General features: G+C 52.6%; 2 protein-coding genes across 7 annotated transcripts in view; both read left to right on the top strand.

The window, feature by feature from the left end:
- Positions 1-9847, top strand: part of rptor (regulatory associated protein of MTOR, complex 1) — a 126197-nt gene extending 116350 nt beyond the window's left edge. For all 4 annotated transcript variants that reach the window (XM_029246691.1, XM_029246692.1, XM_029246693.1 and 1 more), the window contains 6 exons: positions 2480-2586; positions 2905-3032; positions 4436-4522; positions 6364-6480; positions 7062-7191; positions 7512-9847. In XM_029246691.1, the coding sequence (XP_029102524.1) occupies positions 2480-2586; positions 2905-3032; positions 4436-4522; positions 6364-6480; positions 7062-7191; positions 7512-7580 (638 nt within the window). In that variant the 3' untranslated portion in view covers positions 7581-9847. The remainder of the gene's footprint in view (positions 1-2479; positions 2587-2904; positions 3033-4435; positions 4523-6363; positions 6481-7061; positions 7192-7511) is intronic.
- A 3450-nt stretch (positions 9848-13297) lies between these two features.
- Positions 13298-20235, top strand: LOC108939823 (platelet endothelial cell adhesion molecule-like). Of its 3 annotated transcripts, none has more exons than XM_018761456.2 (13): positions 13298-13438; positions 13550-13573; positions 14239-14556; positions 14669-14950; positions 15067-15330; positions 16106-16375; positions 16539-16820; positions 16991-17150; positions 17264-17430; positions 18428-18529; positions 18615-18645; positions 18864-18943; positions 19412-20235. In XM_018761456.2, exons 1-13 carry the CDS (start codon positions 13360-13362, stop codon positions 19531-19533), a joined length of 2181 nt encoding a protein of 726 aa, XP_018616972.1. In that variant the 5' UTR covers positions 13298-13359; the 3' UTR covers positions 19534-20235. The 3 variants fall into 3 exon arrangements, with proteins under 3 accessions (XP_018616972.1, XP_018616974.1, XP_018616973.1); XM_018761458.2 differs by having other exon boundaries at positions 18868-18943; positions 19412-19488; XM_018761457.2 differs by lacking the exon at positions 13550-13573.
- Positions 20236-23390: the final 3155 nt, after the last annotated feature.

Here is a 23390-nt window from a genome sequence, read left to right as displayed (position 1 = left end):
CGCAAAGTAACACAGCAGTGTAGAATACATAGAACAGTGTGATCAGATTGCCGCACGTGAAAATGTAGTGATGGAAAAAACACTCACTTCTATGTGTGTTCGTCCATGTGTTTGAACGCATGTACATTTGTATGCTTGTGTGAGCGTAGCTTTGTACATTATAGGCCGAAGTTTGCGTTTGAGCCCGGGAGTGCTCGGTGGAGTCGTGACTCGGGCTGGAAGTGACATGTTGCAGTTCGGGCTCTCGTGCTGACAGCTGCTGTGTGCCGCGGCGCACCCAGCCCAGGCGTGGCTTACGAGCACAGAGCTGCTGGGAGCGTCTGTCCACCTGTCGGGGGCCCGGGCCCTGCTCTGGGACCCCCCGTCATCCTCCGAAGGGATGCTGGGGGCGATCCGTGCGAACAGCGAAGCAGCTGGGGCGAGCAGGTTCGGGCGGGCTTTGCTCAGGGTTGCTCCATCCATCCATGTGTTCCATCAGCCGTTACGTTTGACACCCCACTCGCATTTTCACTGTAATTTCTTGCTGTGCCCCCCCCTCCCCCACCGTGGCACTCTCAGGTGTAGTGAACCTGATCAGTTTGTGATACGTGCTCCACACTTAATGATCCCTGGAAAGAGCTGGAAAGTGTTAGTTCCTAATCAAAGAATACAGGATTGGTCTGCACGCTGGCCTCCTGCGTCCGTCTGCCGTACGGAAACGGTGCGAGCTGGCGTCAGTCACTTAGGATTACTGGCTCGTGTTACAGACAAAATGCGTCGGGTACTTTCTGTCAGAGAGAAACAGACGTTCGGCGGAGGCTCACACAAGGCAGGCAGCATTGTTTACATTGCACTGTTTATCGGCTCTACGCAGGCTTTGAGCCAAAGGCGCTTGCATATGGGGTATTTCCATTTCTAACCGTTTTGTGCAGCTGTGCATATGATAGCCTCCATCTCGAGGCATTTTGTATATGAGAAAGCAACTGGGAAGAGATGACGGTTGAAACTGGCTCCGTGGCTGAAGGGCTGTCATAAGGGTTAGTTGTCTCGACCTTTAACTCTTGCGAACACCTTTCCCGCACTTCCCGAGTTTCTGCACCGCCGCTGCGGCTTTCAGCAATCGCTAAAATGAGTAGGAACTCGAAGTAGGAACAATACATACAGGAGGCCAAAACTGGGTGGGGAAACTATGAAAACATCTCTGACACGAGAGGGAGATTTTTGGACTTTTGTGGATTTGCCGAAAATACGTTTGCCATCTGGGGCAGTACAGGGGTGCGGCCTCACAGCACCTGCATTGTCTGTCTGTGCGGAGTTTGCACGTTCTCCCTCCGTCTGTGGACTTCCTGTGAGCGCTCCCGTTTCCCGCTACAGTCCAGTTCAGGTAGATTTGTGACTCCGAATCGCCCTCGGTGAGCGAATACATACCGCGAGTGCGCGATTGCGCTAACGGACCGGCGTCCCTTCCGAGCCGGACCCTTCCTTACGTGCCGTGCTTCTCCGTGGGCGCTGGAGCAACATGATGAGCGGTTGGAGACAATGACTCAGTGGTTTGGTGGCAATATATTCAGCATCCAGTGCGCTGTCTTGTGCTCTTCAAGAAAATTCTGTGGATAGTTTTGTGTGCCGTGTATCTTGTTTCTGTTTACATGTTATGCTGTGCTATTTATATACGTGTGTGTGTGTGTGTGTGTGTGTGTGTGTGTGTATATTCATATATAAAATAAAATCTTTTTATAGTATTTGCTTTTACAAATTTACACAGCTGAACTTTTGGCACCGTTCAGCTTCAGTCCCTTCAGCAAGGCCATTCATGGGACTTTAATCCTAAATTTTCATAGCAATCTTGAGTGGTAGTGTCTATATAAAAATGTATTTAAGTAATATCTCACAGTGATTATTTTGCATATGTTGACAGTTGAATTATTGCTATATAGATTGCTCCCTAAAGTTCCTTCCCTTCGTTTGCATGAAACTGAGAGACCCGAACAAAGAAATTGTAGGCTAAAAGTGGCAATACTGTACTGCAAAATACCACCTTTAAACACCGAAGTGAATGTACTTGATACAGGTTATGCATCACATATTTAAGGATATTTGAAAGACAGATGTTCCCCCACTTTAAGCAGTAAGCAGCATTTTACCAAACGGGAGCGGTAAATGTTGTGAAGGATCCAGTTAAATACCACCACACCAACAGCAGTAAGACGTCTGTCTGTCTGTCTGTCTTCTCTTCCAGGTGGTCAGAGCCCGTTGTTGCAGAACTATCGCACACGGCACACCTTTTCTGACCCTTCAGCATTACTTGCCAGAAGAGATGCACTCCATCTCATGCATCTTTATTCTCCTGTGGGTTAGGCATATATCATTTCTTCTTCCCCCCCCCCCCCCCCCCCCCGTACAGGTGCTGAAAGGATGTGGAGGTGTCACCATCCCTGCTATGAGTGGAACCATATACCTTTGTGTCCCTCTCAGAGCTGCCTCTTCTCTCTCCTCATAGGTGCTGGTATGGTGGTGGACTGGGAGCAGGAGACGGGTCTGCTCATGACCTCGGGAGACGTGCGGGTCATTCGCATCTGGGACACGGATCGAGAGATGAAAGTCCAGGTGACTGTGGGAACCGGGGCCAGCAGGGGCCCCGTCCACTCAAAAGCAGTGTCACAACAGTGAAACGATGTTGCCTGTGACTGCCACCATTCATCAGTAATGGCTTATTGCAAAGTCAATTGTGCTTCATGTTTTATGCATATATCCTTTCAGAATATGTGGCATGTTGCCTCCAGGGTTGTTTCTGTACTTGAAGAATTGTGACCCAGATTCCTTTACATTGCCTAAAAAGCACCAGGTAGCCTGGTACAGCATAGTACAGGGCAATGAATGGTGTCTTTGCTGTGACCTCTGACCCCTGGCTGCATGTTCCCTCAGGATATCCCCACCGGGGCAGACAGCTGTGTGACCAGCCTGTCGTGTGACCCAAACCGCTCCCTCATCGTCGCCGGCCTTGGGGACGGCTCAGTGCGCGTCTATGACCGCAGGATGGGCCCCAACGAATGGTGAGACGTGTATCCTGTGACACAGGAGCACACAGTATACGTATACGTAGGAACAGGCTGTACATCCCCCAGCCCCCAATCCTAAGCCATACAGTCTGCTGTGTGGGAGGTCTTTTTGTTCAAGTCCTTCCCAAAAAAATCTCTCACACACGCACATTGGCTGAAGCCGCTTGTCCCAAGCGGGGTCGCGGGGAACCGGAGCCTAACCCGGCAACACAGGGCGTAAGGCTGGAGGGGACACACCCAGGACGGGACGCCAGTCCATCGCAAGGCACCCCAAGGGGGACTCGAACCCCAGACCCACCGGAGAGCAGGACCCGGTCAAACCCGCTGTGCCACTGCACCCCCCCAACCAAAAATCACTTCCACTTAATTAAGCATACAATTTTTGGGAAATGAAAATAAATAAATAAATAGTGTAAAAATTAGAATTTCTAAAAGTACTTCAAATTTAAAAATACTTTTGTTTTTGCCATACGCGGTGAGGATACAGTGCCAAATATTGTTCAAAGAGATGCAGATAGGAAGTGAGTCCTGCATACCCAGTCTGTCACTAGGGTGAGGGTTGACTTCCTCAGTGGTAAACAGTTTGCCACGATCCATTTCTCGTCGACAGCACATCGTGGTACAAAGTTCACATGTGGGTTTTTTGCGCACGTGCGGTGCTCTCACGTTTTGTGTGCATCGTGGAATGTCGCATTTGTGCGCGTTCTTTAAACGCCGACTCTTCTGTTCGCAGCACCGTTTGTCGCCGTGCGCTTAGTACTATGCCAGACGTTTTCATACACCTCTCCCTGATGCGAAAACGGCACAGTTAAGCGATAAACCGTCACATAAATCTTTAACTTGTACTCGTCTCAGGATTGAATTTAAAGCACAAGCGCTCGCTTGCGTTGGCCTAAAACAGGTACTATCAGACACCGCTTATTTAGTGGCGCTCCAGGGCCGCATAAGAGGGGAAGGGCACATAGTCGGCTGTACGAGGGAGGCGACTTCGCTCGAGGTAGCGGGAGCCGAGCTGGACGGGACGCTCCTGAAACCTCCCCTGGCATGGTGCCCTTTTCAGAGCGTTTCACTGTTCTTTTCTTACTGTGCGCACCGCAGTGGTGCCTGCGTGTTGTGGGCGTCACCTAGTGCATCAACCGGGAACTGCACTCTTATAAATGCTCATTTGAGGGCTTCTCTTTCGTCTCCCCACCCTGTTGCAGATGAATTGACCGCGTATGATGATTCCGTATTGCTACCTTGTTGTATAAATAGCATCTGTGTTCACATTTTGAGGCAGTTTTCAGCGAGAAGGGTTGAACGACGTGAGCGATGCTGAGGGAAGCGTTCGTACTGCACCGGGTGTGTTTTCAGCGTTCGTTCTCTCTTTCTGTCTCTCCATCTGCGTGCGACCGCAGTCGCGTGATGACTTACCGCGAGCATGGTGCCTGGGTGGTCAAGGCTCATCTTCAGAAGGAGACCGAGGGCCACATCATCAGCGTCAGGTACTTAGTCGCACATCCTCTTCTCCTTCACGCTTCCCTCCTTGGTCTCTTCCTTCAGCCGGTGTTTCTCAGCCTGTTTTTGAAGGGCCACGGCTGCTCTGTTACAGCACGACGTCTGTGAGAATTTGAGGGGCTTCTCCGCCGTCCTCTTGGTTGTTTCACCATTGTTTTGCACAGTGAAGAGCGGGTTTTGGTCGGTGAATTTGCTGAAAGGGAATTTGGCTCTCCTTGTTGGTTGAATTGGATCCTGTGTCCCTCACCCTGGTGTTGTCATCACCATGGTATCGCACATTTCCCTTTTTTCGTCCGGCTGGCCGCACGATCAAGGGTCGAACCATCTAAAGGATTACGGAGGAGATGTGTGGAAAGAATCAGACAGGTAGGGGGGGGATTAATGATGAGGGAACCTCTTGGAGTGATCTGCTCTCTCTTGATGAGCTCTTCTAGGGGTTGCCTTCCCTCTCTGGGGGCAATTTTCTCAGGGCCCTGCTGTGTTTCACACAGAAGATCCCCAGCAATGGGACTTAGAGAGCTCCTCTAACAAAACACAGTCAATAAGAGTGGAATAAGTTGTACTTCGCTGAAGAGTGCGCTTTCTCTGGGTGTGCTGCCTCCCTGCGATTGTAGGTCGTCTCTCGAGAGCTTTCTATTTTTAAAATTCTTATCCGTTTTAGTACGTACGTGAGCAAAGTGTCTCTCCGTGTGCCTTCCATTTTGCCAAACTACAAATATGCCAACTAACTTTATTGCCTGTGTGTGCGCGCACGGTGCTGCTCTAGTCCATCATGGTAACACAGCCCTCACAGTGAGGTAAACGTAAACTTGATGATGTTCTCAACAAAATAATTAATAGGGTCACATTTTTACTTCATATTTAGCTTATGTGGAACATGTAGGAAATAAGTTTTCATAAGTGTTAATCTTTCTTACTGCATGTTTTAGTTTCTTCACAATTATGCTCGGATTATCGTACGGTTATGCAATTGCTTTGTCATTTGGATCTCTTATTTTAGGTGCTAAATTTGTTCTGCCCTTGTTAACCTTAACAGATTTTCTTCTGTAGGAGTTCAAGAACAATCTGTTATTTATGCTAATTTGATGGATAATTTTGCTTTTATGCGTGATAATGTCATGTACGATTTGTAGCGAATCGCACAACGACCACTCTGCGTTTTTTTTTTCCTCGCAAGTCAACTTGCATTATATGGGATGACTAAACGTACCGGGAAAAGCAGCGCATCCCTCGGCGCCGACAACGGGGGGATTGATTGGAGTCGCGCGTAATGAGCAGCTGAGGTGCGGATCTCTGCCAATTACTCCACCTTCCCCAGTGGAACAAAGTCAATCTGTTCCACTGCTAGGACTCGTGGTCGCAACGGGCAAACGACACGAGGCAGATGGCAGCTGCGCTCTTCGCCGTGCGGCTCTGCGTTCGCGTGGGAAATACGCTTTAGCCCACTGATCCCTGTGGGAGCGGCACTAATTTTACTTTTATTGTCGCTGTGGACACGCGTCATTTTCAGGTTATATTAATTTGCGAATGGAAATGGTAGACGAATTCCGGCGGTCCTTAACGAGAGGGATCTTGAAGACCAAAGTTGTTTGTCCCGTGGAGTTGTTGTTGAATGACGTCTCTCCCTTCCGAAACTGCAGCTCCTCCAGCTCTTTTGCTGGAGCCCCTTTAGGAAGCGCACCACAAGAAATAACTCTCTTCGCAGACCAGAGTTCGAGCATATGTCCGCTCTTTCTTCATGTATTTACCTGTCACGTGCGGGTGTGTGTGTCTCTGTTTTTTTTTTCCACGCGTATCTCGTCTTCCGCCTCCCCGCCGGACCCCTCAGCGTAAATGGGGACGTGCGCTTCTTTGAGCCGAGGGTGCCGGACTCCGTGAACGTGCTGCAGACTGTGAAGGGGCTGACGGCCTTGGACATCCATCCGCAGGCCAACCTCTTTGCCTGGTAAGCGCAGAATCCAGGGTGTGAAGGGTGGGAAGTGGCTGCCAGGGGATGGGCAAGGGGTACCGTGTTTCTCGCTTGACACCCAGCGGCGAGAGAGTGCGTTCGGCATTTTTGTCCGTTCATGTAGCCTGGATCCAGATTGAGGGAGCCCTGCTGTGCGCACCTGGACTGAGTCTGTGGTAGATGGGGTACCTGGAACCATTGCCACTGAATTGTGGGTGTCTGCTGAAAGCCTGATTTACATCGTTTCATTTAGCGGAAGCTTTTCTCTAAAGCGACGTACAACTCGGGATGAACAAAAGTGCATTTCACCACCAGACAAACCAGACCAACGTGATGCAGACTGGCGGTCCTCAAAGTATAGTCACTCAGTCCAGTACCACTCTTTTTGTCAGCATATATTGTATGAGTAACTGCATATAGAATTGGTGAGGAGTCTTTTTCTTGTTTTTTTAAAATCTTTTGTTTATTGTGCCTTGGCAAATTTTTGTAATTTGGTCATATTCACCTCATACTGTAGCTTTTTACATTGGATGTTTCTTCCCTCTCCCTTTGTGTCTCCTCTCCCCTCAACCCTCCAGTGGCTCAATGAACCAGTTCATCGCTGTTTACAGCTCCAGTGGAGACATCATCAGTAACATCAAGTATTATGAGGGCTTCATGGGCCAAAGGATCGGGGCAATAAGCTGTCTAGCCTTTCATCCCTACTGGGTACTGAACATGTCACCAAAACTTGTCTGCACGCTTTAATATGTCTTTAATATTAACGTTCGAATATTCTATAATATTTTGAAATGCTCTGCGATGGACTGATGTTCCATCCAGGGTGTGCCCCCCTCTGCCTTACACCCTGTGCTTCTGGGATAGGCTCCAGATTACCGCAGCCCTGCTCAGGACAAAGCAGTTACTGAAATTGGATGGATGGATGGATGGATTTTTAAATGCGGCTATAGAGATAAACATAATACGCAGTTGCAGTGAGTAAAGCATGTCTAACATGGTGGCCCTTTTTCTCCTCATTCCCCCCACAGCCTCATCTGGCCGTCGGAAGCAATGACTACTACATGTCCATCTACTCAGCTGAGAAGAGGCTGAGATAACGCCCATGCACCCCCCCACCCCCTCTCCCTACCACAGAGCAAGGATGTAAATGACTTCTAATGTACATATGCAATTATCACCTTGAATGTCTAGTGATGGCTGCTGATACTCATGTTATTATTATTATTGTTATTAATGTTATTGTAATTATGGGCTATTTGATTGTAGACTTGGCTGTGCTAAGCAGTGTTTATATTTAATTGCGTATAGAGATCATAGAGATATTAAATTGGGGCCTGTTGGCTGTGTAACCTGTGGGTTTCACTGCCTTTGTGGACTATGCCTGTGCGGCTCCTGGCAGAAGAGGGTGCGAGAAGGACGCGTGGCCCTGCCCTTTGGTTGCAGTCCTCGCGCACCTTTCCCTCGACCATTTGGGATCCGTGGCCTGGAAACACGAGGGCACGCTGAGTGACGCTGAGTGTTAACAGCCTGGGACCCTGGAGCTAAGTCTGATGCAGCGATTCACCAGGCCTCAAAGAAACCTGCAATTGGCTGCCTGCCTTGACTACGGAGCAGCCGGCCCCATCTCTTCTCTGCGTCCTCTGGCCATGCCAAGCTTGCTGACGCTCCCCCCGGTCTTCAAACCCCCGATCTACCAGGTCGTCAGCAAGGATAAACACGCTGCAGCAGTCCCTGCGGCAGCACGCCAGTGCCGCACCTGAGTATCCTATCCGAGGCCTCCGCACGCATCTGCCTCTACAAAGCAGTGCAGTATTGGCAGGACATCCCTCTTCGTCATGTCATCACCCTTTAGCGCCGACTCTCATCGCCGTGGTGTCCTGCCGCTTCCGTTCCAGGCTGAGTTAGGAAGCAGGCAGCACTGCTCCACGTACGTCCCCCCCCCCCGCACTTGGTGAACAGCTGGCGCCCTCTGCAGTTTGCACCCGTCGCCTCCACCCTCCTCCTCTGCCTTCGGAGCAGGATGATAAACTGTAGACTGCAAACCAGAGTCGGCATCGGCTGAGCACAGAAACCGAGGCTCCACCCTGTGCCTCTCAGAGCCTCTTAAAGCCACCTTCCCCAGCTGCCCTTCCGGCTTCCACCCCTCTCCCCGGAGGGACAGAACAAGGGGCTCCTCAATTAGACATCACACACACGTTAATTTATTTTTTTTATTTTGTTTATTTTTAAATTCTGGGTTTTATTGCAAAGATTAGTCTGGTAGATGTGTAGCGAGGTTGATGCAATTGGTGGGTTTTTAGAAGTGCATCAGAGTTTAACAATGCAATCCTGTGAGTTTATAAACAAAGTGTTAGTGCTTTGACTCTTGTGGACTTGGTATAAGCTTACATGAAACACACAGCAGTCACAGAGCAGCATTACACACACACACACACGCACGCACACACGCAGACACACACACACACACATGCCCAGTTCGTGGCTCTCTGTGGTGCTGAATGACCATTTGTTACTGGGTTTTTTTTGGCTGTCTAATTGCTGTGAGCACGCCAGGCCCCTCAGAGGGTGAGGTTTTATTAACTGGCTGCTGAGAATTACAGCTCCCTTCAATGTTCACTTTCATGAAGGACTGAACTTAAACAATAAATAAATAAATAATCTTTTCCTTCCTAAAGGTACGAGTGCTTAATGAAACTACAGAAAGGTTTTTCACCTTCTGAGCATTATTTATGAGAGGACTCGACCCCTCCGGGCGATTGTTGCGATCGGCGAAGGAGTCGTCATCGTCGTCGTCGTGTCCGCCTCCCTAGAGCAGGAGGCCCTGTACCTGTCCCGTTGGCCGCTTCCGTCCGTGTCTGGTGCCTCCTCCTTACTAACGCCGCATTCTCTCTTTTGCGCTTGTGGCTTTGTTTTAACCCTTTTTCCTGTTTTCTCGCCTTGTGTTTTTAATTCGACTTCCACTGACATCCTCCGTCTTTCAGATGAGGTGTTGACCGTGGAGCACTTTTCTCCTCCTCACTCAGCCCTGAAAGTAGGGAGCTCCTGGCCTCATCTGCTCGCGCGCTGGACGGTAGCGCTGACCTTCGGACCGGCCGGGGAAGGACCCCGATCAGTCCTCGTGTTAATGGACTGCAGTCACGAGGGCCCGCTCCGCGCTCCGCGCTCTGGCTCCCGCCCAGGGACGGGAGGAATTACTGCAGCGTCACCCTTTCGCCACGCTGCTCACAACAATCGCCTCTCTCTCCGTCTCGCTCCGCATTTTAACGTTTTAGACGAGAACGTTCAAATGAATCGGGTGTTGTCCGTGGCTGTAGATTGCTGTGTAAGACAGGAGCATAAATCATTGAAATAAACGAAATCCGCAAAACCTTTTTTTTATTTTATTTTATTTTATTATTTGCCCTACCCTGAAATAATTTTTTCACATGGTGTGCAGTTTAAACGTGTTCCCCTTCGGCCAGTCACAGAAGTTGTGTATTTAGTTGTAGAAGCTGAAACAAGTTTATTTATTATTTCACGGAATTATATTAAAAATATTTCATAAATATAGCATATTTTAGGATTCCAGCAAGATGTTCTCATATGAGAATTAACTAAAGAAAGCTTTTTATGAGACTATTAGAAGGATCAGAGCACCTAACTGAGATGTGAATCAATAAACACTCTCTACACAAACCATTTTGAACTCTCTCTCTTCTGTGCATCTTTTTTTTTTTTTTTTTGTCATTTCGGGCAAAATCTTTAACGTCCCGAGTAGCAGCACAAAAAGCCACAGAATGGTTTGGTCTTTTGGTTTCTATGGGATTACAGTGTGAACTACAGAGTTTCCGCTGTAATACTTTTCACCTCTTGAGACACTGGGATGTTTGCTGAGATGATTCAAGTTAAGCTCCTGTCTCATGGACTCGGCAGTTCTTCAGACTGGACGGGTGACTTCTGTAACACACAACTATTAAGTTCAGTGCTGAGAAGGTCCTCTTTAAATGTTCTTAAACCTCTTTAAAGAGACCTATTTTGTCTTTTTTACCACTTATCTGGAATTCTCATTGCTGATCCCCTTACTCCTCCTACCTGTCCTCTGACACAGACTCCTTTTCCACCAAGAGTAAAATGTTGCTGTCAGAAGCGTCCCATTCCCTCATATGACCCTATATCTGGGAATACGTTATACCGCTGCAGTTTTTACCCCGATTCTGATTCCATAGGGTGAAAGATCATATCCTTATTTGATGCTTTTCTGTGGAATTTTGTGTTAACTGATCAAATCTTATTTATGGTCAAGAGTTTGTTTGAAGGGCATTCATTTTGACCGGAGTATCCTGTCCAGTCCTGCTATGCCTGTGAAAACTAGTCGTGACCCTGCTGTGCACTTCTGATCGTGTCCACGAGGTCAAAAACTTGGGTACGGAGCACAAAGTAGTCAAGGGCAACGTGAGTCATACTGATGTATTCTGATTAACTGCTTAATGAATGTCTTTTCAATTACTGTTAATATAGGGGTGTTGGGGAGCTTAGTGGTGATGGACCGTGAAAAATTTTGCTACCCATAATGAAGGATGGGACGGCAAGTAGTACTGCTGTGTCACACCGCCTGGGTGGTGCAAGAAGACGTGGGTTCGAACCCCACTTAGTTTGTGTGGAGTTTACATGTTATCCCCATACCTGCATGAGTTTCCTCTGGGTGCTCCGGTTTCCTCTCACACTCCAAAGACATGCAGTTCAGATGGATTGGTGGCAGTAAATTGCCCGGTGTGTGTGGGGCTACCCTGCAATAGATTGGCACCCAGCCAGGATGTACCCCCCCCCCATTTGTGCCCAGTGCTTCCAAGATAGGCTCTGGTTCACTCTTACCCTGATCAGGGCAAGTGGCTGTCCAAGTCTGATGGAGGATAAAGGACCTAAACCTTGTAAGAATGTACAGAATGCCCCGTCCTTTGTGATACAGCAAAGCTGTGGTATGAGACGAGGCCGACCGGTTGTTAATATGAACCCGAGTTATGAACAACCTGCACATCTGTACCTCGAGGCACGAAGGCTCTCTAACATGGGGAAAATGAACCACCACCTTCCTCATTTTCTGGATGCTGAACAGGAGACGGTTTACCTTACGCTATGACGCCAAGTCCTCGGTTAGATGCCAGCACTCCACTTCTTCATTCCTCTCTATACATCCTGCTGCTGCAGACTCATCAGAGCTCAGTCTTGTATTAGAAGTCGGAGGTGTACAGGATGAGTGGGAATAGAGACAGCGCTGTTCCCTGGGGGCCCCCAGTATTGTTCGGTACCACATTGGCAACACCACCCCCGAAGACCCACTGCAGTCTATGTGTTGGATAGTCCGAAGTCAGGACTCTGTGTTCACATCCACAGTCATTGTGATGAGCTTGTTCCTCAGCTGGAGTTCCAGGATGGCACTGCAGGCACTGGAGAAGTCAAAAAGCACAGCCCTCACCGTGCTTCCAGCTTTTTCCAGGTGGCAATAAGCTCTGCGGCGCACGTAGATAATTGTACCGACTGCACCAATAAGGGCCTGGTAAGCAAACTGCAGGCGGTCCGGGTGGTCTCTCACCAGAGATCTGAAATGATGAGACACCCACTTCTCAAGGGTCTTGATGATTTGCAAAGTGGGAGCAACTGGTCTCAAAAAGCACCCGGACTGCGGTTTGAATCCGGCTAAGAGTTTGCGTGTCGTCGTCGTGTTCAAGTAGGGTTCTCCCAGGTGTCCTGGGTTCCTCCAGTGTGTTTCGGGTCATCTGATGACACTGAATTGCCTGTAGTGTGTGTGTGTGTGTGTGTGTGTGTGTGTGTGTGTGTGTGTGTGTGTGTGAGTGGAAGGGCGTGATTTCCCTGCGATGGACAGGTGTCCCAACCAGAATCTCACACAGCGTTTCAAAGATGAGCCGAAACCCGTCGTAACCCTGCGTTGGACAAGTGGATTTTGAACAAGGCGTGATTGGTCCGTGTGACGTCCTGTCTTGCTGCTGTGCCTGTGGAGAAGCAGTAGGGCTTTGCAGTGCAGTTTCAGTTGTGTCCCCAAGGTCAACACTCTGGTTGATGTGCGTGACCATTGACTCTTCGAAACGTATCAAAACTGGCGCTTGAAAGGAGAACTTAAACAACGATATGACTGAAAATGGGACTTGTTGTCATGGACATATTGACTGAAATTACTGTAGGGTGATGTTCAGTACACGTTTTACTGGGAACAAACCAATTAGTAAACACCTCGCGTAAACTGGGGCACTTCGCAACTCTTAGTAGCGGAAAAGATCTCGTCTTTGCAGAGGAGGAATGTCTCGAGTACCTTGTCTTCCGTTGTATGGCTTGGCAATTATTTACAGCCATCTTAATGTTTCTAACGCTGTCATCTGCTAAATGAATAAATGTGTGTGTGACTTCTTGCGATAAAACTGGCACTGTGAGCAAAAGTAGTGCGTGGGGTCACTTTCAGATCCTACAGGTAATTTGGACCCAGCAAGGGCACAGGAAAAGGGTCCCCGCTAGAACTCGAACCGCCAACTCTTTAGTTATAAGATCAGGTCCTTAAGCGCTGCGCCACCTGCTGGCCTTTGCTGGAGTTCAATGCCTGCTCAGATGGGCGGCCTCACACCGTGGCTCCTGCTCTTGTCCCAGGTTGCGAAGGGTAGGCCTGAGCGACCCGCCACGCTTGCTGAGAGAGGAGGCCGGGACTCAGACATCCTCAGGAAATGACATGCGCTTCCTGGCCAATCACAAACTGCAACCCTTTCTACTGATAGCTGCGGGAGACGCCCTCGCCGTTCTGCCCTCGGCCCCCGAGCCCACCCATCGACAGCGCTCTCCTACTCTCTCACGCAGCAGAGCGCCGACCAGTCAGTCCCCCTGCGCCGTCCCGCGATGTGGGAGACCTCGGAGCCCCTGCCTGCCATGGGCCCACGGCTGCTCTGCTTGCTTCTAGTCTCCGTCCTCAGCACCTGTAAGTGCGCCTCTGTCACCGGGGAACCTCTCGACTGCGTGAACGAATGAAGGGTTCCCTAAATTTGCGTCTCTCCTTCCCCCCACCATCATCCCTAACCCTAACCTCCAGGTCGAAGTGCCGAAGACCAGTTGGGTAAGTACGCTCCTTTCCTCATCTTGGACCGAAGCACCAGGTCCGGCGAAACGTTTCCGAGAGACTTTGCGTTACGAGTTGAACGAGTGCCGAGGGCGACCTCATCTATACGAGTTGGGAACGGAGGGAAAGCGTTGCAGGATCGGGCCCTGGGAAGTGGGGTCACGCACACTCCTTGCTGTGCGATGGAGACAGGCCATCAGGGTCCCGGGTTCCACGCGTCTGGAGACTGGATTGCTGCCTGGATGAGGCTGAGGGGCATGTTAGTGTTGCCAATAATTGAGGTGGAAGCTGGCTGACTGTGTGTGTGTGCGTGTGTGTGCGCGCAGTGCCACTTTATTCCTCCTGCCCGGTTTCAGCCCTCCTCAGCGTGGGCCAGTACCTGTTTCGAACAAGGTTCTGAAAAAAGGCTGCGCTGCGTTGCTCCCTGGACAGCGTTACTGTGTGTGTGCTTAAACAAAGTGCTTTCTTCCTGTGACTCACCCTCCTTACTGACACGCTCAGTCAGGAAGCGAACCTGCGCCGGGCAGCGGGGGCGCGTCTGACCTGCGCTGTGGACACCTACCGGCGTCTCGCCGCCCTTACGCGTAGAGCCGTTCTCTCGAGCTCCGTCCCGTTCGCTGAAAGCGGTCCCTTTGCGATGTTCCCGTACTCTTTCGTCCTAGACGTCTTCATAAACTTTGTCAACGTCACCATCTGGCCGCGAGAGCGCGTGGAGAGCGGCACGGACGTCCGGCTGGAGTGCAGGACCGGCATCGTCGTCATGCAGGGTCATTCCCCGAGCGTGGGACGGCCGGCTCCGAAGAGGCGGCAGTACGTCCTCCTCAAGAATGACGAGGAGGTGAACTCCAGCGAGTCAGAGGCAGATCAGCAGACCTTCTCCATCCCGCGGGCTCGTGTGGCCGATTCGGGAAATTACCACTGTCGGGTCAAAGCGCACGGCAGGAGTAAGAGCAGCGCTGAGCAACAGCTTACAGTGCAAGGTGGGCAATACTGAAGCGCTCCTCTTTGGTGGTCTGGCTCGCCTGGGAGAGACGTGTCGTGCTGCAACTAAGGCACGTTTGGGCTCAGTGTCGCTCCGTCTCGTTCCGCCAGGCCTGCAGACCCCGACTTTGGTCCTCGACACTTACTCTACGGTCGAGGGCAAAGAGGTGTTGGCCAACTGCAGCGCCCCGCTGGAGCACGGCACCTTCTTCTTCTCCTTCTACGAGAACTCCAAGGAGGTGAAAAGACTGCGGTCCGCTACTGGCACGGCCGCGGCAAAGCTGACGCCCAGGTATGGCCTACAGAAGTGGCTGTACTGCCGATACACGGTCATCCTGTGGTCCGACAGCGTGCTTTCCAATCCCAGCAACAACGTGACTCTTGATGTGTACGGTAAGCGTCTGCGCTCCCGGCTCATTCGCATCCCCGGCCGCGCTTTGCGTCCGGGCACGTTCCCGTACGGGTCCTAACCCTAACCCTAACCCTTCCGTGCCGCTCTCGGTCCGCAGAGCTGTTCGTGACACCCAGCATTTCGGTCTGGCCCGCAAACGATGTTGTCGAAGGGGACCGCTTTGCCATCAGCTGTACCATCAAGACACACCAACAGAACCCGTTTCTCATCCTGACGCAAGAAGCGGAAAACGTAGTGGCCGTCGGAAAAGGCACGGTCGAATTCAACGTGACCGCGAATACGACACACTCGGGGGTTTACACCTGTAAAGCAAACATGAACGATGTGGAGAAGCACGCGAACACCACCATGAGTGTCGCAGGTGAGGATATTTTTTATTAACCTCGGCGACTTGGTAGCGGTGACGGTTCCGTCATCTGCACGCGACGTGTCGTTCGATGATTTACCTCCGAATTTAGGACAGACCGAGTGTCCCGTCCCAGCGATGTTCGTGTCTCGTGGTGATATCGGCCTTGTTAGAGGCTGGGCAACAGGTAGCGGAGTAGTGGTTTGAAGCTTCGTCTTGCGATCGAGAGCCCGAGTTGAAATCCTGGCTCCTACCGTAATACCTGTGATCAAGGTCCTCGCACTGAATCGGTACAATAAAAAGCACATTAAAAGTGGGTAAATCGTTGTAAGTAAATTGGCATAGAAACGTAGCACCGGAAGTCACCTTGGTGAAAGGCGTCAGCGAAAATGAAGAATACCATACATACCATCGTTATAAATAAATGGCGCACGAGGCAAAACGCTGGAGTTTTCTCTCCGGCACCGGAAGGGTTCGAATCCCTTTAGACACTCACACCGCGAGCACAGCGCCAGCCCACAGCTACAACGGGGTATGGATGTGAAGTGCTGTTAACGTGAGTCCCTCCGACATATTTTAGCCAGAAACCGATCAAAATTTCGCCTCAACTTCTGAGCGGCAATGGCCACGGGGCGGTGTGCTGAAACGCGGGGTAAATGCGGTAATTTCCGTGAGTACGGTTATCACGGAGGACACCATCATAATAATGAAGACTGACGTGTGCTTTTCATTCTGCCTGGTAATTAGTTTGATTTGATCAATTAATTTGTCTTTTTATTCATTTCCACAGAGCTCTTTTCAAAGCCGGTTTTATCCGTGCATCCGCCGGAGGTGTTTGAGAACGAGTCGTTCGCGGTAACGTGCTACAGCTCAAACGTGACTCCGCACAGGATCCAGCGCGGTGACCTGCAGTACTCGCTTTACAGAGACGGAAGGGTCGTTTCGCGCTCCGACACCTACTCCGCCACAGCCGCCCCGGCCCTCAACGGCCGTTACGGCTGCAAAGCCAGAGCCGGAAACATTTGGAAAGAAAGCACCGAGTTTGTCCTTAAAGCGAAAGGTACGACTTCCTTGCGTCCCGCTGCGTCCTCCGGGTCTCGCGCTCGACGAGTGACTCGACCGTGCCGAGATTCGGATTAAATACCGTTTTTTTTTTTTTTTTTTTTTTTTTCCCCTCCTCCTCTTGTTTCGCTTTTCTTCTCCTCTGGCTCCGCCTCGTTCAGAGCTGGTGTCCCAACCTTTGATAAAAGCTGTCGGAGAAGTGATACTGCACAGAGCCTTCGAGATCCAGTGTTCCAGTGCGAGGGGCCACCTCCCCGTCCACTACATCCTAATGAAGGGCCGCACTCCGGTTCGCAACGTCACGGTGAACGAGCCCAACTACCGCGCGACCTTCATGGTCTCCGTACACAACGTTTCAGAGATCCGCAGCTTTGCCTGCCAGGCCGAGAACAACGGCCCCTCGTCCAGGGTTTTGGGCCGAAGGCTGAACGCCTCGGTCATAGGTGAGCTGTCTCGTCTCGGGCTCGAGGAACCTTTTTGACCAACCGGGCCTCTGCGCCGCTGTCTGGTCGATGTAAACGGACGAATCGGAACGATGTAAAGAAATCGAGCTTCCGTGGCTGAGACCCGCAGGATGATTTCTTGATCTATGTCACCTCTCATCGCTCTACAGTCCCCGTGTCGACACCGGAGCTCAAGGTGCCCCCGGACATCGTTGAGGGGAACAACCTGACCCTCGTATGTAGAATCGATTCGGGCTCTCCTCCCGTCACCTTCGAGTGGTACCTGCAGGGCAGCAAGATGCCCCTGTCGACCAACACTGTGGAAGCCAGGTTTGCCAGCAGGGTTCTGCAGGGGTCCTCTTCTTTTGAGAAAAAGCCCTTTTCGCTTTTGAGCGTTTCTTCCTTCGCGTTGACGCTTGGCTGTGTTTTCTTAACTCGCGCAGATCTTCTAAACTGCTTCAAGAAAGTCCTGCCTGGGACCTCCGGGACTTTCAGCCTCTGTACGCAGAGCATCAGGTGAAGAAAGTGAAGATGGAGGATGCCGGCGACTACTACTGCCGGGCCCTCAACGACGCCGGAGATGCCACAAGTTCTTTTGTCAATGTCAAAGGTGAGCTGCTGGTTTGGAGCTTTAGCAGGATCTCGCCGAGCAAGATCTTGTTGGGCTTGGAGCATTCGTTTCAATATGGTAAAAAGAAGGTAAAATCGAAAGGAGCAGTTTGACTTCTGCTGAAACCCCTGAAAGGACGAGATTGGTGAATAGATGTCACAGAATGGACTCAGCAGGAGTTGACAGGTAAGCAGATAAGTGTTTAGACCTGCAGTGTTTTAGGGCAGGGGGCCCAGTGGCGCAGTGGGTTGGACCTCGTCCTGCTCTCTGGTGGGTCTGGGGTTCAAGTCCCACTTGGGGTGCCTTGCAGTGGACTGGGATCCCATCCTGGGTGTGTCCCCTCCCCCTCAAGCCTTGCGCCCTGTGTTGCCGCGTTGGGCTCCGGCTCCCCACGACCCCCACCTGGGACAAGTGGGTCAGATGACGATGTGTGTTTTAGGGCTTAGGGAATAATTTTTAGCTTTCTACATCATCAGAGACCGGGGGTGCGGTGGCGCAGTGGGTTGGACCACAGTCCTGCTTTCCAGTGGGTTTGGGGTTCAAGTCCCACTTGGGGTGCCTTGCAACGGACTGGCATCCCATCCTGGGTGTGTCCCCTCCAGCGTTGCGCCCTGTGTTGCCGGGTTGGGCTCCGGCTCCCCGCAACTCCACCTGGGACAAGTGGGTCAGATGACGATGTGTGTTTTAGGGCTTAGGGAATAATTTTTAGCTTTCTACATCATCAGATTAATGCTTTCGTAGCATAGCGATTAGAGTTGTTGCACTGGACCTAAAGGTTGCAGGTTCAAATCTCACCTTTTGTTGTTGTACCCTTGATCAAGGGGGTTAATTGTTCCAATAAAATTCCCCAGCTGTATAAATGGGTAAAAAGTTGTAACTTAACATTATAAGTCGCTTTGGGGGAAAGTGTTGGGTAAACGAATAAATGTAAAATTCTACTTACAGTTTCATTGACTGATTGGTTAATTTGTGCAAATTTTTGCATCTTTCTCTGCAGTGGAGCTGGCGCATTGGAAGAAGGGTCTTATCGCCGCCTTTTGCCTCCTGCTTGTGGCAGCCATCGTCATCGGTGCCATCGTCTGGTTCAAGAATAAAAGAGGTAGAGTCAAGGAGTCCTTCAGAGTGTCCCGGTCCCCAAACCCGGCTCCGTGTGTGTGAACCCTCTCCTTTTCTCTTTGCTGCAGGGAGGCGGCACATGGCCACAGAACTCTCGGTGTAAGTTGGGCCGTACACCTCGTACGGCGGTGGTGTCACTTTCCCTTCGACGGGCCAACCGATTCGGCTCGTTGAACGGTAGACGCTAACCGCCGTGATTTTTCCGTTTTGCTTCGGTCGAACGAGTTGAGGACGGGCTCCTCCTCGGACCGAACGGAGCGTTGTGTTCCTTCTCGTTTGAAAATTCCAACGATGACTTTATTTTCACCATTTCTTAGAAAGCCTTCGAGCCCTAAATCAGATGACTCACTGACAGCGAGTCTTGCCTACGACACAGAAGTTTATAACGCTCACAAAGGTAGTGTGTTACCTGATTTATTTTTTTCTCTCTGCTCTAATTGCAAACACAAGCAGCTCCTTTCTGCTTCACCCGTTCAGTCGCTCGCGCCTGGGATGCCAAACCGTTGCTTGCCCGCCCTCGGCCTCCGCCATCCATCAGTCTTTATGGTCATTGCAGCGACGATGTGCTTTGCTCATTGATCTCAATGCATGCTAACTTCTGCAAAGTGTCTCCGGCTCCACGCCACCTTGCGTTTGCCCCCCGCTGCCGCGCAAACGCCGCCGCGGTCGCTCGGCGGGAACGGTTCTTCGGAGCGCAGGGGAACCGACGTCACGAAAACGGGATGACGGCAGCTTAGATGGTCAAAGGGCGCGCCGACCTCTCGAGACCGGAACAAGTCTAAAACGATGTGTTCGCGGACCATAAGTGTGTGAAACCGCTTCCATCGCGGGTTTGTCACGATCCCCAACCCCCATGTGATTGCAGACGCAGAGCCGCAGTGCGACGGCACAGAGGGAAGAGCGACCAACGGGATGCGAGATAGCATGGCATCGTTTCCCGCCAACGGCAGCAACAGGAGCAGCTGCAGCAGCCCCGCCACGGTGTAGGGAGCGGCGGCGGGACGCTGAAGGAAGAGCGACGCTGGAGACGGACGGGACACACGCAAGCACGAAGACCTAGGAGAGGCTGCCTGAGAGAGACTGAGAGATGGGGACCTTCTAGAAAATTTGCACAAGCTTTCGCTTTGCTTTTTTTTTTTTTTTCTTTTTCTTTTTCAAGTGTTGGGCGGTGGCTTAACAACCTTGCAAACCACACAAGGCGGAACTTAAGAAGGAAGTGATTTAAGTTTTCCGAACACGGCTTGCGGTGGCCTCTGCTGCCACCTCTCCCTTCCGCTGAGCCGAAATCTCCGGAAAGACCCTCGATGAGGCGACGTGCGCCGCGCTCCCCCCCCCGGCCCCCCGCGCCACGGAGCGAAACGAGGCCCCTCCATCGCATGTTCCGCCGCACCTCTGTAGCGCATCGCCATCGCCGGCATGGTGACTTTGTCCCCACGTTCTCACCTCTCCCGCCGGCTTTGCCGCGTCCCCCGTGCGTCCATCCAGCTGCTTGCGCCTCCCTCCGTGCGTCTCTGTGTGCGCTTGTGTCTATGTATAACTGCGTTACTGCGTTTCGCCTCGTTGCGAGAACGACTTGCAGAATAAACGGTTGTAATATATTTCGGATCATGTCTCCGTCAGTGCTTTCTTTATCGGCGCCAAAAAGCGCCTTCCGCACACAGGCCGGTTACCGGTACCTCACTAGGAGGCAGGAGCCCAAGTGCACCGCGTGGCCCTCGAAAGGCTCCTTGAAAGGAGGCTTCATTGACTGACCAGGGGCTCCCGCGAAGCTGGGGCAACGTCACTGTGGAATTTCCGGGGAAGCGGGGAATGCGGCGTTGGCGTCAGGCCCCCCGCGGTTTTGAATGGGCGCAGCGATCGCGGCGGAACGGTGAGCGGCGCTGAGCGAACCGAGCGCCCGCCGCTCTCCCGCTGCGCCGGTGCAGCTCCCGATCTTGCGGAGGCACTTGAGAAAATCCCCGTTTGAAGGGTGGTCAAGCGTGAGGAATTGTGGGAAGGAATAAAAAGTCTAAAATGCCCTCAGTTCTTTAGACATTAATTTTGTTGGATAAAATTTCGTTAGTATGACCTTGAAGCGAAAACCTCAGCATGGTGTGAGAGAGAGAGAGAGAGAGAGAGACCCCCAAGGAGTTGCCTGGCTGATCCTCCCCTGCAGGACTGTCCAGCCTCATGTCTTGTCCCTATTGTCTTGCAGTCCATTCCAGCTCTGGGGAAGGGAGTGTCTGGTGCGAGAGGACCTTACCCCCAGGTGAGAGTGGGTGGGGTGGGGGGGGGCACTCACAGGTTCTAGTCTTGCCAGTTTCTGCACGGGAGGCAACCCTATGCCCTTAGGCCCCTTTTACCTGAACACCATGGTATCGCACCGCAAAGGAGTTGGGCGCTCCCGCCGTCGTTTCCACGAAAGGCGGCTTCCCGCCCTTAGCGCCGCAGCGATGTGATGTGGCACACACCGACACTCCCGCTGACACCCCCGGCATTCCCTCGCGTTCGCCCCTTCACGCACTTACTCCTGCGATGTAACGTAAATGTTTATATATTTAAAAGAAATGATTATTGCCAAGGTGATCGGGAATCCTCGCTATTCGGATCAAGTTTTATGCAGCTGCTCGTGTGGCAGAAAGCAACTGTACTTTAGGATCGCGCCTCTCGTCTAAGTCTCTCTTTCTCGCACGTTGTATTTCGCTGAGATGTACGTCGATTTGGAGAACAGCGTCCGCTAAATGAATACGCGTCAATGTGCGTGCGCGTTCCCTAACCGCGTTTGGCTCGCCTCGCCCAGACTCGGACCCGAGCGGCGACGAAGAGGATAAGGAAGCGGACGTGGGGTACGCAGAGGTGGTCCACCCCCTGCAAGGAGACCCCCGAGGAGGTGAGCTGGATCCCCCCCGGGGTGTGGGGTACGCATTCAGAGCACGGTGCCTGTACGGTAGAGGTGGACGTTTCGGCGCGAGGAGACCAAGCGTCCCGACCCGCCCCGTCCCGTTTCCCTCGGACTCCCCGACGGCCACAGAGGGAGTGTTTTCCTCGCCCTCCTTATTTACCCGATAAGAGAAATGACCGATTTGGGGCCTGTTTTGGGAGCGGCCTAATTGCCTATAATTCGTACGTCGTCCTTAGATCTGCTCACCGCGAGGACCGTGTGCTTCCAGAAACATCGTAGCGCTTCATGTCAACAGGAAGCGCACGATTGTTTTTAATTGTCACGGTCGAGCCCCACCTACGCCCCCGGCCGGCCCCTGGAACCGCTTTCGGGCCAAACTGCGTTTGGGGTAGAAGTAGTGGGCTGTCGCCGCGGCGCGGAGCTGCGTGAAGCGCTCGCTTGGTTTACGTGATCGGTGTATCTCAGACGGCGCAGCGGTGTCTGTGTCTGTGCGGAAGGGCGACGTTCCGTGCGTGCGTGCGCGCGCGGAAACGGTTGCATCTCTGCGCTGCGGCCAGATGCACGCTGTGACATCCGAGACAACCGGCTCCTCTTGCGCTGTGCTAACATGCGTGTGGTGTGTAAGGTGTGTGACCCTGGATGTGTGTGTGTGTGTGTGTGTGTTGTGCAGGCCGCCCGAGGACAGGCGGGGACACGGTGTACAGCGAACTCCGGAGCTTCTCTCGAGGTCAGTGACCCGCGCTGCTCCGAGAGGCGCCGCCCCTTCTCCTCGCGCGGCTCGGCGCGAAACGGGCGCGCGTCCCGTTTCCTGCTCCTCTTTGTTCCCGTTTCCAACGGCAACAAGAATGCGGCCCGACCGCGATCGCGGTCGACGTTCGCGCTCGCAAGTGCGTTCGCGAACAATCGGCGCCGCAGCACTGGATCAGCTGCTCTTTTCTCCTGGCCACTTCCGCGCTCTTAGGCCGTGTTCTCCAGGCACTCCCACCTTGTAAAGAAACCTGCCGGACAGTTAGTGGGGTGGCGGCGGCGGCGCTCTGCAGGATCTGCACCGTTCAAAGCGCCGCTCGCCTGGTTCCTGTTTTCTCACCACCTCGGTACCATTATCGCAATCGCGGGCCGTTCTTTCGCAAGCAAGGCCCGGAGAGCGGCGTCGCGTGTCTCCTGTCGCCGCGCGCAGCCGCCCCGCGGGCCTTACGCGAACTCACTTGCCGCTCATTGTTTTCGCAGGTGCCGACAGCCCCCTTGGCCCTGTAAGTACTCGCACCGCGTAAGTACGCACAAAACAAACGCTGGGAAGGAGGTCGAGGAGGTCAAGAGAAGCAGCGGGGATGTTCGTTTATGTTGTAGTCGCGAACGGCAAGGTGGCGCAGCGGGTAGATCCAGGGATTCGCCCTCGGTTAGGTGTAGGTTCGGATCCTGCCCCAGGGGCGGAAACTCCCCGCTCTGCCGTTGGACTTCGGAGCGCTTGAGGGGCTTTCGGTGTAACGCCCCCGTCGAGCGCGGCGTTGGCCTGGTGCGGAACGGAGCCCCTCTCCGCACCGCGCTCTTCGCGTCGTCTCGAAGAAACGGCCGGCGCCGCGCCGGACCGCTGCCGGGGCCCCGAGCGCGGGGACCCGTGGCCGGACCGCAGGCGGCCGTGTGCGGGCGGGAGGCCCTCGTCACAGTTTCCATGTCCGGCACAAAGGGAGCAGGGCCGAGCCTTCCTTCCCTCCCTATCGGCGCCCACCATCTCGCCGGGCAAATTAGCGCCAGGAACCTCCAAAGCGTCTCGGCCCGCTGCGCTGTCCTCACAATGCGCCGCGGCAGGAAGGAAGCGGTCACAATCGGGGCTGGAGTCCCTGGAGCGGGAGCCTCCCCACCCCCTACACACACACACACACAGCCCACCTCCCTAGCGCACAGTCTCTTCCAGTCTCTGCTGGAAGGTACGCTTCACACTGAGGGGGACGGGATGGAGGAAATG

This window comes from Scleropages formosus, chromosome 20, assembly GCF_900964775.1.
Source record: "Scleropages formosus chromosome 20, fSclFor1.1, whole genome shotgun sequence".
NCBI lineage: Eukaryota > Metazoa > Chordata > Actinopteri > Osteoglossiformes > Osteoglossidae > Scleropages > Scleropages formosus.
Note: the sequence above shows the minus strand (reverse complement) of the source record. Positions and strands in the feature narration are given on the sequence as shown.